The sequence below is a fragment of the Asterias amurensis genome, chromosome 1 (genome assembly GCF_032118995.1).
Source record: "Asterias amurensis chromosome 1, ASM3211899v1".
Taxonomy (NCBI): domain Eukaryota; kingdom Metazoa; phylum Echinodermata; class Asteroidea; order Forcipulatida; family Asteriidae; genus Asterias; species Asterias amurensis.
In genome coordinates this window covers 34100743-34119742 of record NC_092648.1, presented here as the reverse complement: position 1 = coordinate 34119742, position 19000 = coordinate 34100743, and the positions used below count along the sequence as shown (strand labels likewise).

Genomic DNA, 19000 nt, shown 5'->3' with positions numbered 1-19000 from the left:
CGCAGTAGCGCAGCAGAAACAGAAAAAGAAAATGGCCGCCCCCATAACAGCTGTCAGCAAACTTTGCAAATACAAGGCCGTGTAAGAAAGGAAACGACAGGCAATTTTTCGCTGCATCATGTCGTGTGTGTTGACCAATATTGGGTGTTTTGAGGATAGTTTTGCAGTGCGGAAATTTCTCTTTCCCAATAACAAAGAAGCTGAAAAAGAAGATATTGGACTTGGTAAGTTTACTTATTTTTCAAAAAGTGACGTTGACGTTGTGTTGTTGAAAATGACCATAGTTTTTGTGTATTTTTGAGTAGTAATTACTGTAATGTAGTCCAGTTTGGACTCCTCCAGTCCATACTGCAATGCCTCAGCTACCATAACATGTGACAGAAACAGGCTGGATACTGTAACGGATCAACCCTGCATCCGCCAGAAAGGGAGGGGAACCACTTGCTAAACACAGAGACAAAATAACAACTTAAAAATGGAAACAGATATGCAGCAGAGATGCCAAGTTCAGAGGCAAGCTATGCGTGAGATTTTTTAAAGCTCAACCCCCCCCCCCCTCGGATTTTTTTCTTATTCCAGTTTTAGAAGGCCTTTCGAAATCGCCGCCCAACTTTATTTTTATTTTTAATAAAGTAAAAAAAAAAATCCGAAATTTTAATTGTGGACAAAAAAAGTGTTCCAAAATGCATAAAAAACCTCTTCAGAAAAATTAAAACTCACATGAGGTACACAGGAGATGTTGATGGTTAATGTGGAGGTACGATTGTGTCAGATTATTTCCTTCCAAACTTAAAAAAGATCGACTAAAAATGATGTCCACAATCCTCCCTCACTTCTTCTGCCTGTTGTGTCTTCGCTAGTGGAGCGCATTTTAACGAATTTGCTAAACGAATCGGGAAAAACTTGTGCGCAATAAGTGTTTTGCGGTCTACCGAATTTTAGCTGAACCCGCTGGAAGAGAAAGGGTGCGCAATCTGCAAACTTGCGCTCTGATTGTACAAAGTTTGTACACAAAATGATGATTCTGATAAACTGCGTGCAATCTGAAGATTGTGCAAACATTGTAGATTGCGTTTTTTGTACACACGAGCGCGATTTGGCAATGCATTTTTTTCCTGGTCTCGCCCCAATGCGTGAGAAAATGGTTGCTGTGCGTGTGAGCGTGAGACAGAGCCCAAATGCATGAGTCTCACGCCTAATGCGGGAGACTTGGTAGGTCTGTCAATGGGAAACTACAGTCGACTCCCGTTATAACAAGGTCCGCCGGACTGGCTCATTTTCCTCGTATTATCCGAATCTCGTCTTAAACGCAGCGCGCTAAATATAGATACATACGTCATCATTGTGCATGCACACAACACGTGTACTTGCATATACATGACATAATGGCCGCACGTGTGTACACAGATGCATGGCAGAGCTGCAATTGACTACATGTATACTACTGTGTGCATAGAGTAGTGTGTGCGATGTACTGCACAATTTGGTTTAGTTTTAAATTCAATTTTAAAATCAATTTACATCTCACAAGATTGAAAAAAGTGTAAGATTTTAACTTGCGTTCATGTTTTGGGAAGTTTCTCTTGCAAAACTTTGGTCGCCGGCTGTTTATTGCCAATGCAAATAAATAGAGTCTTGGTTTTCATTGGTAACCACCTGTTTAATGCTGGATGGTTCATTGCTGCTGCGAGATACCAGGGGAAATCTTACTGCTGCAATGCATATTGCACACGCTGTGAAAATTTTCAGTCAATAAAATAAAAGCTGGATCATTTTCATTGGTAACCACTAGTGTAATAATAGAAGGTTCATTGCTAACGCGAGACACCAGGGAAGATCGTGTTGTTTTGTGCATGTGTGTGTGCAATACACTCGCCGCAGCAAAAAAAAAATAGAATCTTGATTTTCATTGGTAAACACCTGTGTCATGTTAAATGGTTCATTGCCAATGTGGGATACCAGGTAAAATCTTGCTTTGCATTCAATAATATTGATCACGCAACTAGTTTTGCTTGTAAGTTGCAGGAGTTTTTTTTTCTTCTGAAAGTTTATAATGCGCTTATAAACTCAGTGGATCAGTATCTTTTCTTAAGATTTCTCCAATGTTTGAACCATGCAAACCTCCTAATCCCACCATCGCCGGAGTTTGGAATTAACAACCTTGCTTGCTGACTCGTGACTCCTGATTTCGGATTAGTGATGCTAGCGGTAGCGTCCACTTCACACCTCTATTGTATGTCTTAAGAGCCACAAATATCGACTTCACCAGCTGTACAGGTATTTCCTTTGTTGGTTTTTGAATTGTTCTCGTTATAGAAGGGTTTTAAACAATGTTTTGCTCGTAATGGGTCTCCCAAATTACCTCGTTATAACTGTGTTCTTGCTACTACCGTGCTCGTATAGTCAGTATTTTAATGCATTGAAACACGCATGGGGCCGTTAGGGACCGGCAAACAACCTCGTATCAACCGGAACCTCATAACATGCGAGCTCGTAATAACGGGAGTCGACTGTACACAACCATACACAAGTCAATGGGAAACTACACAACCATACACAAGTCAATGGGAAACTACACAACCATACACAAGTCAATGGGAAACTACACAACCATACACATGTCAATGGGAAACTACACAACCATACACAAGTCAATGGGAAACTACACAACCTACACAAGTCAATGGACACTTCACAACTATACACAAGTCAATGGGAAACTACACAACCATACACATGTCAATGGGAAACTACACAACCATACACAAGTCAATGGGAAACTACACAACCATACACAAGTCAATGGGAAACTACACAACCATACACAAGTCAATGTGAAACTACACAACCATACACAAGTCAATGGGAAACTACACAACCATACACAAGTCAATGGGAAACAACACAACCATACGGGTACCGGTCAACTCGGTCCCAAGCCAACTCGGTCCCAGTCAACTCGGTCCCAAGTCATCTCGATCCCAAGTCAACTCGGTCCCAAGTCAACTCGGTCCCAAGTCAACTCGGTCCCAAGACAACTCGGTCCCAAAGAAGGCAGGGAAGCTTGCACGGGCGGGAGGGAGGGCGGGGAGGGACCGCAACCCAAGTTATAATTGAACAATATTATATTTGTTATTTATTTTCGACCAAACAACACTATTTTCCTTAATAGTTTTCGTTTTTTAATTAGTAGATTTTGGTTTTTATTTCGTTTTTAAATGTAAGTTACTTAAAAAGAAATCAAAGAGGATTCAATTGTTAATGTTTGTCAATTAATGAATTGTTGAGAGCCATACAGACTGGTTGAAAGCAAAGAGACATTTTGAAGATCTTTTTTTTAGTTGAAATTTATTGGCCGACACAATCGGTAATTTTCAAACGTGAATGTTGAATATAAACAAATGGGTTGCCATTGAAGGCATCGAATATTATACCCCGAATATTGGTGCACACTTATCCCATTTTATGTACAAAGTCAAAGGACAGTAGTTTTTTTTCTTTCCAATTCAATTATTTCCCGTCAACCATACGGACCGAGTTGACTTGGGACCGAGTTTACTTGGGACCGAGTTGACTTGAGATTGAGTTGACTTGGGACCGAGTTGACTTGGGACCGAGTTGACTGGGACCGAGTTGACTTGGGACCGAGTTGACTCATAAGCAACCATACACAAGTCAATGGGAAACTACACAACCATACACAAGTCAATGGGAAACAACACAACCATACACAAGTCAATGGGAAACAACACAACCATACACAAGTCAATGGGAAACTACACAACCATACACAAGTCAATGGGAAACAACATAACCATACACAAGTCAATGGGACACTTCACAACCATACACAAGTCAATGGGAAACTACACAACCATACACATGTCAATGGGAAACTACACAACCACACACATCATCATCATCATCCGTCGTCCTTAGACGGAATAGCAGAAGCAGCTTTGATGAAGTGGTGCCAGGTTGCTTTGTCCCTCATGAGTTGTTGAGTCTCGTTTTGATTGAGATTTGTGTCTCGAGTGATGGTGTCAGTGTAGCTTATTTTCCTCCTGCCGCGATTTGGATGTACGCCAGGGGGATTCCAGAAGACCAGATGCGATATAGGTTGATCCGCTGTTCGCAAACAGTGGCCAGCAAACTGGAGACGTCTCTGCATTATGGTCTCGGAAAGTGGTGGTAGATTGCCATAAACCTCCCTGTTTGTAGTATGGTCCCGCCAGTGGATGTTGAGAACTCTACGCAGCAGTTGAGTGTAGCAACCGTTGATGCGATCATTCATTTTTTGTGTTGTTGTCCATGTTTCGGCTCCATATAGCAAGATGCTTTCAACACAGGCCCTGAAGAACTTGATTTTGATAGCTCTGTCAAGATCAGACTTCCAGATCTTATCTAATTGGTTACATGCTGACCATGCTTGCGCTTTCCTGCATTTGAAATCTTGGAATGAGTCAGGTAGTGACGAACCGAGGTATTTGAAATCTGAAACAGTTTTAAGTTTCCTACCATCACGAGTCTGTATACTGGATGTTGGAGGAATATTCACGAGGAGAGTCTTCGTTTTTCCTGTGTTTAGATGAAGCCCGACACAATTGGAAGCCTCCTCAATACTGTGAAGTAATGATTCTGCAGTGTCAATTGATGTTGACAAGAGTGCTACATCATCAGCAAAGTCCAGATCATGGAGACGGATCTCTGGATAACGACTGCTCTTTCTTGCTTTAAGCACAATTCCTGTTTCCTGCTGAATACCTCGTAAAGCGTGCCTCATTATATAATCCAGCACAACCACGAAGAGGAAAGGTGCTAAAGTGTCGCCCTGGAGTACGCCAGCATGGGTCTGGAAGGATTCCGTTTCACCATCTGGTGTGATTACTGATGCAGAGGAGTCGTCATATATTACCTTAATGGCTTCAATTATACTTGTTGGAATACCAGATGCTTGTAAGATGTTGAACATTCATTCTCTGTGGATGGAGTCGAAGGCCTTTGAATAGTCTACAAACACAAGAGCCAATGGCAGGTTCTTTGACTTCATGCCCTCGATGATTCGTCTGAGTGCCAGAATTTGGGAGACAGTTGACCTCTTTTGTCTAAAGCCATTTTGATTCCATCGCAGTAGAGGGTCCAGATGAGGTCTGATTCTGTTCAACAGCATCCGGTTGAAAATTTTGGCTCCAACCATACACAAGTCAATGGGAAACTACACAACCATACACATGTCAATGGAAAACTACACAACCATACACATGTCAATGGGAAACTACACAACTATACACAAGTCAATGGGACACTTCACAACCATACACAAGTTAATGGGAAACTACACAACCATACACAAGTCAATGGGAAACTACACAACCATACACAAGTCAATGGGACACTTCACAACCATACACAAGTCAATGGGAAACTACACAACCATACACAAGTCAATGGGAAACTACACAACTATACACAAGTCAATGGGAAACTACACAACCATACACAAGTCAGTGGGACACTTCACACCCATACACAAGTCAATGGGAAACTACACAACCATACACATGTCAATGGGAAACTACACAACCATACACAAGTCAATGGGAAACTACACAACCATACACAAGTCAATGGGAAACAACACAACCATACACAAGTCAATGGGACACTTCACAACCATACACAAGTCAATGGGACACTTCACAACCATACACAAGTCAGTGGGAAACTACACAACCATACACAAGTCAATGGGAAACTACACAACCATACACAAGTCAATGGGAAACTACACAACCATACACAAGTCAATGGGAAAAAACACAACCATACACAAGTCAATGTGAAACTACACAACCATACACAAGTCAATGGGAAACTACACAATCATACACAAGTCAATGGGAAACAACACAACCATACACAAGTCAATGGGACACTACACAACCATACACAAGTCAATTTGAAACAACACAACCATACACAAGTCAATGGGACACTTCACAACCATACACAAGTCAATGGGAAACTACACAACCATACACAAGTCAATGGGAAACTACACAACCATACACAAGTCAATGGGACACTACACAACCATACACAAGTCAATGGGACACTTCACAATCATACACAAGTCAATTTGAAACAACACAACCATACACATGTCAATGGGAAACTACACAACCATACACAAGTCAATGGGAAACTACACAACCATACACAAGTCAATGGGAAACAACACAACCGTACACAAGTCAATGGGACACTTCACAACCATACACAAGTCAATGGGAAACTACACAACCATACACAAGTCAATGGGAAACTACACAACCATACACAAGTCAATGGGAAACTACACAACCATACACAAGTCAATGGGACACTTCACAACCATACACAAGTCAATGGGAAACTACACAACCATACACATGTCAATGGGAAACTACACAACCATACACAAGTCAATGGGAAACTACACAACCATAAACAAGTCAATGGGAAACAATACAACCATACACAAGTCAATGGGACACTTCACAACCATACACAAGTCAATGGGAAACTACACAACCATACACATGTCAATGGGAAACTACACAACCATACACAAGTCAATGGGAAACTACACAACCATAAACAAGTCAATGGGAAACAACACAACCATACACAGGTCAATGGCAAACAACTCAACCATACACAAGTCAATGTGAAACTACACAACCATACACAAGTCAATGGGAAACTACACAACCATACACAAGTCAATGGGAAACAACACAACCATACACAAGTCAATGGGACACTTCACAACCATACACAAGTCAATGGGAAACTACACAACCATACACATGAGAATGGGAAACTACACAACCATACACAAGTCAATGGGAAACAACACAACCATACACAAGTCAATGGTACACTTCACAACCATACACAAGTCAATGGGAAACTACACAACCATACACATGTCAATGGGAAACTACACAACCATACACAAGTCAATGGGAAACAACATAACCATATGTAGTAGGGGTAGAAAATTCATTGTGTTGTTATTCAAGTTAATTAATTCCAGGTTCTAGTTAATTGCCCTTTCCTGTTTTATTGCACCCCTGTACATGTAGTTTGTTATTTCTTAGAAGTCTTTTGTTACATGTTTGTAAACAGTTCCTAATCCTTTGGTAGTGAAGTCACCCATCCAGTGCATTGTATATAATTATAATCAGATAGCAGCCTGGCAGCGCAAGGAGCACATGTGTTCTAGCTCTCTTCTTCAAGTTTTGTTTTTCTTCACCATGTAATTTTGCCATCTTCAAGTGTATTTTCTGCTATTCTGGACTCGGTAAGCATATACTTTCATTTGTTATTGTATAAATATCTTGACAAATTGTAATATTCCTGTGATTCTTTGGAAGTTACTTTTTCTTAAACATTGGATTGCATTTTTTAAAGACCATGTGTTCTTCCTAAACTTGATAGAACTGTATTTTAATCAATTGTATTTCTTGTTGTTTTATTTACACAGGTTTCCTAAAGCCATTTTGATTTTAATTTGTAACTTTTCTTTGGCACTGTGTTTTAGTTTTAATCTGGTTTAACTGTGTTTGGGTTTTAGTTTTACTCTAGTTTAGTTTTGGTTTTTGAGTTTCAGTTAGATATCCTGATTTAGGTTTGACTGGTTTAATTTAAGAAGGTTTAGGTCAAGAGTTTTCGGTCTAAAGGTTTTTGGTTTATAGTCAATAAAGCTATTTTTTTATTTTTGTTGTTGAGAAATCTACATTTTGAGTCACTGTTCCTATTTTTTTGCATCTCCTCGCGTCTTAGCCCTATCCGATCTTGGTTTCTCTCATTTGTTCAAGCGAGTGCCCCCATAGTTAGCATTTTTATTTAGTTTTATTCATTCTTTTTCAAAGTGTACCCTTTTTCCGGGTTACATTTTTTTTGGTGGAGAATCCGGGTAGGGTTTATGTTCCTTAAGAACTTAGCCAGGTCTTGTTAAAAAGTAGGGACGGTCATTAGTTTTAGGGTTACAAACACAGTGTCAGAGTAAAGGAGCATTTTATTTCACTATGGTTGAACGGCCGAGTTCCACCATTTTGCCAGATGGGACGCCATGTATATCCCCACCCCCAGGATTTGGTTGGGATGAGGGTATCCTGCAACCACCCCCTGGATTTGGTTGGGATGAGGGTATACTGCAACCAGTGGTTGTGCCCATTATGACCACTCTTCAAATGTGTGGGTTTGACCCACAACCGGCAGAAAGACCTTCAGTTCCGTCGATGGAGGAGCCTGCTAAGGAGAGGAGCTTGTTAGAGACGGTGAAGGATCTCCTTGGAGTCATCGTTGCTCAGCAGCAACGACAAGGAGAACTGTTGGTAAGCCTGCAGATGCAGATGGATGGAAGTCACCGCCAGAGGAGAAGTTCTGCTTGGTGCAGTAAAGTACCCCGAAGTTGCCAGAGGCAATGGCGAGAGTTTGATGGCCAATCCACACCAACAACAGTTTATTATAGCCCGTCATCGTTTCAACAGGTAGATTCGACCACAGCAGTAGAGGAAGCAATCCTGCCAACTCCTCCCCCTGACGTGAAATCAGCCCAAATTAAAGATACGGTCATCTCCAGAGTCGTGGAGTTGAAATCTTCTGGTCAAAAGCAGCCCAGCCCCCATCAGCTGAAACGTGAACCAGGAGCGGTCAAGAGGCTGTTGCACTCTTGGGACAACCTCGAAATCAAAGAGGGTACATTGTGCTATCGGCAAGGCAAGGAGGAGCCGGTGTTGGAGGTTTTGCCCAAGACGATGATGTGGCCGATTTTACATAGTATACAGGCTTTATTCAACATTAAGGGTTTCCGGGAATTAATACGTTTGGCTCGTCTAAGTTATTTTTGGCCTTGATTTTTGTATCTATGTTTTCTTTTGTATTAAATTCATTTTTGCTGTGAATTCATTTCAGTTTCTTTTTGTGTAAAACTAACATTGTTGAGGACAACAATGGTTTTAAGTAGTGGTGAGTGTAGTAGGGGTAGAAAATTCATTGTGTTGTTATTCAAGTTAATTAATTCCAGGTTCTAGTTAATTGCCCTTTCCTGTTTTATTGCACCCCTGTACATGTAGTTTGTTATTTCTTAGAAGTCTTTTGTTACATGTTTGTAAACAGTTCCTAATCCTTTGGTAGTGAAGTCACCCATCCAGTGCATTGTATATAATTATAATCAGATAGCAGCCTGGCAGCGCAAGGAGCACATGTGTTCTAGCTCTCTTCTTCAAGTTTTGTTTTTCTTCACCATGTAATTTTGCCATCTTCAAGTGTATTTTCTGCTATTCTGGACTCGGTAAGCATATACTTTCATTTGTTATTGTATAAATATCTTGACAAATTGTAATATTCCTGTGATTCTTTGGAAGTTACTTTTTCTTAAACATTGGATTGCATTTTTTAAAGACCATGTGTTCTTCCTAAACTTGATAGAACTGTATTTTAATCAATTGTATTTCTTGTTGTTTTATTTACACAGGTTTCCTAAAGCCATTTTGATTTTAATTTGTAACTTTTCTTTGGCACTGTGTTTTAGTTTTAATCTGGTTTAACTGTGTTTGGGTTTTAGTTTTACTCTAGTTTAGTTTTGGTTTTTGAGTTTCAGTTAGATATCCTGATTTAGGTTTGACTGGTTTAATTTAAGAAGGTTTAGGTCAAGAGTTTTCGGTCTAAAGGTTTTTGGTTTATAGTCAATAAAGCTATTTTTTTATTTTTGTTGTTGAGAAATCTACATTTTGAGTCACTGTTCCTATTTTTTTGCATCTCCTCGCGTCTTAGCCCTATCCGATCTTGGTTTCTCTCATTTGTTCAAGCGAGTGCCCCCATAGTTAGCATTTTTATTAAGTTTTATTCATTCTTTTTCTAAGTGTACCCTTTTTCCGGGTTACACATACACAAGTCAATGGGACACTTCACAACCATACACAAGTCAATGGGAAACTACACAACCATACACAAGTCAATGGGAAACTACACAACCATACACAAGTCAATGGGAAACTACACAACCATACACAAGTCAATGGGACACTTCACAACCATACACAAGTCAATGGGAAACTACACAACCATACACATGTCAATGGGAAACTACACAACCATACACAAGTCAATGGGAAACTACACAACCATACACAAGTCAATGGGAACTACACAACCATACACAAGTCAATGGGAAACAACACAACCATACACAAGTCAATTGGACACTTCACAACCATACACAAGTCAATGGGAAACAACACAACCATACACAAGTCAATGGGAAACAACACAACCATACACAAGTCAATGTGAAACTACACAACCATACACAAGTCAATGGGAAACAACATAACCATACACAAGTCAATGGGACACTTCCCAACCATACACAAGTCAATGGGAAACTACACAACCATACACAAGTCAATGGGAAACTACACAACCATACACAAGTCAATGGGAAACTACACAACCATACACAAGTCAATGGGACACTTCACAACCATACACAAGTCAATGGGAAACTACACAACCATACACATGTCAATGGGAAACTACACAACCATACACAAGTCAATGGGAAACTACACAACCATACACAAGTCAATGGGAACTACACAACCATACACAAGTCAATGGGAAACAACACAACCATACACAAGTCAATTGGACACTTCACAACCATACACAAGTCAATGGGAAACAACACAACCATACACAAGTCAATGGGAAACAACACAACCATACACAAGTCAATGTGAAACTACACAACCATACACAAGTCAATGGGAAACTACACAACCATACACAAATCAATGGGACACTTCACAACCATACACAAGTCAATGGGAAACTACACAACCATACACATGTCAATGGGAAACTACACAATCATACACAAGTCAATGGGAAACAACACAACCATACACAAGTCAATGGGACACTTCACAACCATACACAAGTCAATGGGAAACTACACAACCATACACAAGTCAATGGGAAACTACACAACCATACACAAGTCAATGGGCAGTTCACAACCATACACAAGTCAATGGGCAGTTCACAACCATACACAAGTCAATGAGAAACTACACAACCATACACAAGTCAATGGGAAACTACACAACCATACACAAGTCAATGGGAAACTACACAACCATACACATGTCAATGGGAAACTACACAACCATACACAAGTCAATCGGAAACTACACAACCATACACAAGTCAATGGGAAACTACACAACCATACACAAGTCAATGGGACACTTCACAACCATACACAAGTCAATGGGAAACTACACAACCATACACAAGTCAATGGGAAACTACACAACGATACAACTGAGAAGTCTCCCGAACCTCCGATTATTTACTCCTCGGCAGTAGAATAAAGCAAGACAGTTCCCTAAGAACAACTCTACCTGGCAAGTAGATACACACATGATGTTACCGCAAACCAAATATATATTCCTACACAAGTCAATGGGAAACTACACAACCATACACAAGTCATTGGGACACTTCACAACCATACACAAGTCAATGGGAAACTACACAACCATACACATGTCAATGGGAAACTACACAACCATACACAAGTCAATGGGAAACTACACAACCATACACATGTCAATGGGAAACAACACAACCATACACAAGTCAATGGGACACTTCACAACCATACACAAGTCAATGGGAAACTACACAACCATACACAAGTCAATGGGAAACTACACAACCATACACAAGTCAATGGGAAACTACACAACCATATGGTAACACCATGTGTGTATCTACTTGCCAGGTAGAGTTGTTCTTAGGGAACTGTCTTGCTTATTCTACTGCCGTGGAGTAGATAATCGGAGGTTCGGGAGACTTCTCAGTACTGAAAAGAACTGTCCTGCTTTTTAACTATTACCAGGGCGGATGGTATAGAAATTTGTCTGGACTACTACTTTAGCTTATAGGATCGTAATAACTGTACTGCCGCGGAGTCAGTTCTGAATTGGTCTCAAATTCAGACCAATTCAGAACTGAATTCTTCAGAGAGTGAGACTTCTTCTTTGGGAGAGTCTACGGATGAAGGCTCCTCGGATGAAGACTCCATGTCCACCCCCATGGCCGTTGACTGCATAGTTGAACTTGAAGTGCCTGCTGCAGATGTCGTTGTCTTGCTTTGCCATGGCTCGCTTTGTTGTTTTGCCATGGATGACTTTTTGTCTTTCCTACGCCGTTTCAACTTTGGTAGACTACTGACTTGAACTGGTGAAGTGAATTCTCTGCTGAAAGAGCGCGAACGCAAATTAAACTGATGCCATTCTTCCCGATATTTTTCACGATTTGAAGCATTTTTTTCTAAATGTTCTTCGGCCATAACGCACGAGACTCGAGTCGAAATTTCTATAATTGGATCTTTGATGTATCACACCTGGGCCCCACCGCCGGTCACCACGCGCATGCATTTGGCGAGCAGGTTGTGGCGAGACTACCATTTCGCTTGTTCCATCGCTGGTTCCAACCACACTTCAGTGTTAAAGGGACACACCGGCTCACCGTTTATGCAATTTAGGGCTGTAGAATCATCAATAATGTTTTTATAGATGGTTGCTGTAAAATAAAATCATCAAAATGTAATTAGGGAGCGTCTCAAAAGTCGGGCACGTTCCTAGCGCAAAAGAACGTTCCTGCGGGCATATGCCCGCAGGATCGCAACATCATGACATTAGGAACGTTCTAACATGAGATTGGACGCGGTCACGCATTTGGAACGATCCAAAAGATCGCTCTGGCGGTCCAAAGGACCAGTCCAAGTAAAGCGGCGGGGATACTCTTGCGATCCAAAAAGAACGTTCCTACCGTTCCGACTTTTGAGACGCTCCCTTAGCGAAAAATGATTAAAAAACCCACAAGCGGCAAAAGGCCAGCGCGTACGTGTTTCCAGCCATTGCAACTGTCACATCTTCGTGACATTGTCGCACAATGTTGTAAGTAGACTGGTGCTTTGTTTATAAAAACGTTTTACTACGACGCAGCATAAGGATCCAGTCTATCCATAAATTATAAACAACCAACATATGGATCAGGCAAATCCTTCGACGGTGGAGGTAGTTGTGCTTCGACGTACATCCAAAGATCGTCACGAAGAACACACAAAACTAACCCAGAAAATGATGGGACAGTGACAAGTAAATAAAGCATTCCTGTGCATAGGCATGATGCAGTTTGGAATGCGATCGTGGCGTAGCAAAGATGCCAAGTCCAGAGGCCAGCTATGCGTGAGATTTTTTAAAGCTCCCCCCCCCCCCCCCCCGGAATTTTTTTTGCCAGTTTTAGAAGGCCTTTCGAAATTGCCGCCCAACTTTTTTTTTTTTTAATCAAACAAAACAAATTGGAGAAATTTAGTTGTGGACAAAAAAGTGTTCTAAAATGCATCAAAAACCTCTTCAGAATAATTCAAACTCACATGAGGTGCACAGGACTGAAAATGATGTCCAAAATCCTCCGCTCACTTCGTTCGCTAGTGGAGCGCATTTAGCGAATGTCCTTAACTAATCGGGAAAAACTTGTGCACAATAAGCTTTTTGCGCTCTGCCGAATTTTAGCTGAACCTGCTGGGAGAGCAAAAGCGTGCGCAATCTGCAAATTTGCGCTCTGTTTGTACGGCAGCTCAAGTTGATGATTCTGATAAACTGCGTGCAATCTAAAAATTATGCAAACATTGAAGATTGCGTTTTTGTACACGCGAGCGCGATTTTTTGGCAATGCATTGGCGTTAATTTTAATTTTTTTCCCGGTCTGGCCCCAATGCGTGAGAAAATGGTTGCTGTGCGTGTGAGCGTGAGACAGATCCCTAATGCGTGAGTGTCACGCCTAATGCATGAGACTTGGTAGGTCTGATGCAGGTACACGCTCATCTTGTAATTGAACAAAATAATACATAAAGTCAATTAATAATACAGCAAAACAAAGCAACTGGCTGAGTTGGGGGAATTTAAGGACACTCCTCACCTAACTAATAAATAAATAAATACAACATTACCTTAACATTATGAACCAGGCCGGACGATGTGCAGATAATAAACTATACAGAAATAAATACATAGGCTGACCACTATCTGTGCTAGTACTTTTGTAAATTGTACTGAGAGCCTTCAGTTTACACATAGAAAGTTTAGAGCCGCCGTCCGACCACGCTGATGTCCCAAGCCACAGTTCTAGAATGCCACAAATCTAGATTTGGTGCCTTGGTTTTATACCCAATAGGCAACTCTTTGTTATTTTAAATGTACTAGTAATCATTAAAGCTAAATTGAGGGGAAATAATGATACTAACAATGTGAACACATTCCTTGCAGGCCAATGATGGCTGGCAAGGGAATGATAAATAAATGACATAACTGACTACATTGTACCCCCGTCTGACACAACAATACACATTCATTGCAGGCCAATACAGAGCCAGAACATGTGTTTAAACACTATAACAAAAGGAGCTTGAAATGCATCACAAAGCATGTTCATTGCAATACGTCAAGTTTGCAAGACATGACAAGACAAATTGAATCTTGACAATTGGCTCAACTCACATAACAAATGAACTGATTTGGGTTGAACTTTGAGTTCAGGACCATTTCATTGTGCAAAGGGCACTTCCATTGGAAAGCTTTAAAGTCTGGGAACATGTTGAAGGAACACCAGCGCCATTAACGGGGCAATGAAGGTCATGGCCTCCTTGACCTACTGTTTAATTTCAGGCTCGAAATTTCAGAAATGTCGGCAAAGTATGCTACTTAGATTGATAGTGGTATTATTTTACATTATGAAATACATACCAAAAACTGCAACAACATTCAAAGCTTGATTGCATGAGATGCTTTTTTTGGTAAAATGTTTCAACTATATATTAAAATATATTTTTTTTCTTCAGATGGTTGGGATGATGCTGACTGGGGATGGAACCAAGATGAAGAAGTAAGTATAAATAGATCCAAGGGGGCCGGATCAATACTAGCAACCCCCCGCAAGCTTGAAGCTGGCACGCGCAATCTTCAAGATGGGCCATGTGGTGTATTTACGTGGGGAAATACTTAAGTGTCAGAGTAGCCTAGCACACAGTAGCTGCCATTTTGAGAAGTGGTTTATTCACATAACCTTTGACCTGTATACATACATGGACTGTGCACTATATATATATATTCATGAGCCGTTCATAAAGTAGTGCCACAGTGATACATTACAGGCCATGTGAACTTCAAGCTTTTTGGAGTGAAATTTGCGTGGGAAATTTAATTCGGCTATCAAGTTTGCGTGCTCAGCGGAGGCTTAAGTTTGCGCCAGGATTGAAGTGTGAATATCTCTTTTGAGAAACTTCCAAGCACTTGTGTTGGTTCTGAAAAGAACTGGTGATTAGCCACTAAACGTTTTGATCGGTATGCTGTGATCTTTTTAAGTTTGCGCCAGGATTGAAGTGTTAATATCTCTTTTGAGAAACTTCCAAGCACTTGCGTTTGTTCTGAAAAGAACCGGTGATTAGCCACTAAACGTTTTGATCGATATGCTGTGATCTTTTTCATGAGAATGCAGGACTATGTTGCTAGATGCTGCTTAAGTACTGCCTTGTAGGGTATTGCTGTTATTGGTTTTCATCTGGAGGGCAGTGATTAATTGACTCTACCCTCAAAAAGTGAAATAAAAAGTGTGTATTTTGTGTGTGTATTTAAAGCCATTGGACCCGGTACAGAACAAACAAAAAAAGGTGTACAGATTTACAAATAATTTACAGGGTTTACAGAAAGTAATGGTGAAAGACTTCTCCTGAAATATTAGTCCATAAAATGCTTTACTTTTTGAGAAAACGGTAAAACAATATAAATTCTCGTTAGCGAGAATTATGGATTTGTTATAAAGACAATGTCATGACACGAAAACAGGAGTGGGTTTTCCCGTTATTTTCTCCCGACTCTGATGTCCGATTGAGCCTAAATTTCCACAGGATTATGTGATACACGAAGTGTTGGACTTGGACAATACTGTTTACCGAAAGTGTATAATGGCTTTAAGTAAAAATACATTTTTAGACACGCAAATTCAAAATGCATTTCACTGTATATATTTTGCAAATTTGCATGTTACAATAAAACATTACAAATAAATTATTATCCTCCAGCAAAATTGTAAAATTCTCATTGTTTTGTCTCCAGGAGGAGGAGAGTAAAGAAGAAAAGAAAGATGAGCAGGAGAATTGGTTGCAAGAATGTCAAATGTCTTTGTCTCCAACAAATGACCTGATGGTCATGGCGTATGAGGAGAGGGTGGTATTCCTGCAACGTAAGTGCTTTTCATTTTCATTATAGTCTAGACCAGATTAAAAAAAAAAAACTTTGAGCAACATTTTTTAGTAAAAGTTGGTAACATACCTGAATTAACTAATTTGGGGGTGCTGAATCCGAAAATAGTGGATACTAAGGCTCATTTTTAGTCCTTCACCCTGAAAAATCACATTTAAAACAATACAGAAAACCTAGCAGATGACGGACTTCTCACGTGAAAAATAGTCAGGTTCTGCTGTGGTTCCATATTGATGTTGTCAGGATACTATAAGGGGTCAGGTACCCGGGTGCAGGTCAGGTATCCGAAGCAAACTTTTGAGTGTACAGGTGCTTTCAACTACCGTATTTTCCTGCGGATAAGACGCTCGGCGGACAAGGCGCAGGACGCTAAAATGACCTAAAAAATTTCAAACGTCAGCAGACAAGGCGCACCGCCGCACAAGGCGCACGTTTAACCGCAAACAAAAGAACACCTGGCGCCACCCGGTGTGGGTACATTGACACAAAGACGTAATTTGTTGCCTTTGAGAACCTACGTATACCGACCTTTATCAAATCAGCCAACGCTGTATATTGTAAATAACATAAAGTTCGGCCCAATCAGCGGGCAGAAACCATGGTCCACGCACTGTCTGAAGTTATTTTTATTTGCAACATGAACACAATGCCTCCCTGGACACACCCGACGTCCCCACAAACTACGAGGATCTTTGCTGATACAGATACATTGCAACGACAGACGGACGTAGCGTGTGGGTGTAGTAATGTATCCTCCGGCCGGGATGTCGCTGCATGCACATTAATATGCACATGTACACAGTGGATTGCGCTGCTCAATCTCGAGATTGCACAACAGATGTTGGAGACCATGTGGGCACCGTATTGAACGATGTTCGCCGACGGGTTGCGCTAAGCCGTCGCATTTGCGCTGCCTGGAAATGCGCCAAAATTCCCACGTGACTGTGCGGATCCCAAGCATGCCCAGACATAGCCTGAACGTATGCAGTCAAATTCCATTGCGGACTTGAGAGCAGTGACTATTGGGCATCTATATCACTGCACGTTCATTGTATCCAAAGGGAATCACTGGATCTAGCGGCAGGGACCTTCCGGATAAAGACAGGGGCGCAGTCTAGCCCAGACACGTCGAGTCTTGTCTCAATGCGTTTATTGCTGGTTCACGTAATTTTTACCAATAGAGGGCAATTAACCTCACGCTATTACAATGTTCCAAAACGCCCTCTAGCGTTCAATGTTTCTTGTATTTATTGTCACACTCACAGTAACAACGACTATAGGCGTGATATCTGCTTTTGTGTTGCGTGATTAAATTTACAGACCTTGGAACGGTTGCGTTTTGGGGCTAATTTTCTGTGTCGTTTTGAGAAATTTTCGAGTCTGAACTTGGACATCGTTGATTTTACAGGCAAGTTTCATGCAAGGGCAACCATGATTTTAACCACCGTTCCTACCCGAAGTTTTGAAGCAATAAAATAAAATAAACCCTCAAAGTTTACCACACAATAGCGGTTGGGTGAATGACGTTTGTATGAAGTTATTGACTATCAATCGTTTTCGGAACGAATACCCGGCCACACAGAAAAACGTTTGTACACTGCCGACGTCTGTTGGACCGAAAGCTAGATGCATTGCGGCATTAATGGAATGAAAGCACGGTCATGGGGAATAAACACGTTGCAGCATTGTTGGAATAATTGGACCGTCTGGGGGATTGCGGCATTGTTCGAACGAAAATACGGTCACAGTGTCTGAATAGTCTTGTTCGACCGCATTATTGAGTAAGGATTCTTCACACAAAGATCGTTGATTTGAACTGGACATGAAGGTATTTTTTATTTCACGCAGTGTTCATAAAAAAAAAATCAATCGTCAGCAGACAAGGCGCACCGAAAGATAAGACGCATCGATGTTTTTGGGGTCTAAAAAGTCAGATAAGACGCGTCTTATCCGCAGGAAAAAACGGTAGAAGGGACTAGTTTGCATGATGGTTCACCCTAGTCAGCATTTTTGTCACCAGTCCAGTCCATACTTCATATTTAATAGGAATGCTTATCATAGGCCTTTATCATAGGACATACTAAATGATACTAGGGGTATAAATGGATACCTGCGAGGGTACAGGTTGATATTGTGTTTGTAATAGCCTTCTGAGTGTCATGGCAGCTTGGCGTCCAGAAAGATTACAGGGGTGGATTTCACAAAGAGTTAGGACTAGTCTTAGCTCGAGTTAGGACCAGTTACTCGCCCTAACTTAGGACTATCCATGCAATGTGTATATCTCACTAGTCCTAAGTTAGGACTAGTCCTAACTCTTTGTGAAATCGACCCCAGGAATCTTATTGACTTTGATAAGTTGTTTTAAAAATGCACTAGGCCTATATAAGAACAAGTTATTACTATTACTACTATTGTTTTTGTTTTGTTTTTGCTGATAAAATTTGGTTTGCCCATAACTTTGTCAGTAAAAAGCAGAAGGTACTAGTTTGCATGATGGCTCACTCTAGTCCAGAATTTGTTTCACTAGTCCATATTTCATATTGCACATAGGGGTGATTTTCAACACAGAACTAGTTGAGAGGATTTTGACTGGTCTTCGGGTGTTGTAAATGGAA

At 40.8% G+C, this 19000-nt stretch overlaps 2 protein-coding genes across 3 annotated transcripts in view; both read left to right on the top strand.

Annotated features, from left to right (window-relative positions):
• The first annotated feature begins 19 nt into the window (after nucleotides 1-19).
• The window catches only part of LOC139937759 (rab3 GTPase-activating protein non-catalytic subunit-like), a 125986-nt gene continuing 107005 nt past the window's right edge, over nucleotides 20-19000 (top strand). For both annotated transcript variants that reach the window (XM_071933068.1, XM_071933060.1), the window contains exons 1-3: nucleotides 20-224; nucleotides 14966-15009; nucleotides 16239-16365. In XM_071933068.1, coding sequence (XP_071789169.1) covers nucleotides 119-224; nucleotides 14966-15009; nucleotides 16239-16365 — 277 coding nt within the window. In that variant the 5' untranslated portion in view covers nucleotides 20-118. The remainder of the gene's footprint in view (nucleotides 225-14965; nucleotides 15010-16238; nucleotides 16366-19000) is intronic.
• On the top strand, nucleotides 7762-9708 carry LOC139937751 (uncharacterized). Its single transcript, XM_071933048.1, has 2 exons — nucleotides 7762-9343; nucleotides 9527-9708. The coding sequence occupies exon 1, from the start codon at nucleotides 8076-8078 to the stop codon at nucleotides 8904-8906; it is 831 nt and encodes a 276-aa protein (XP_071789149.1). The 5' UTR covers nucleotides 7762-8075; the 3' UTR covers nucleotides 8907-9343; nucleotides 9527-9708.

Bases quoted from the DNA above. Each gene is read 5' to 3' on its own strand.
- LOC139937751 (XM_071933048.1), top strand. From the start codon at position 8,076: ATGGTTGAACGGCCGAGTTCCACCATTTTGCCAGATGGGACGCCATGT.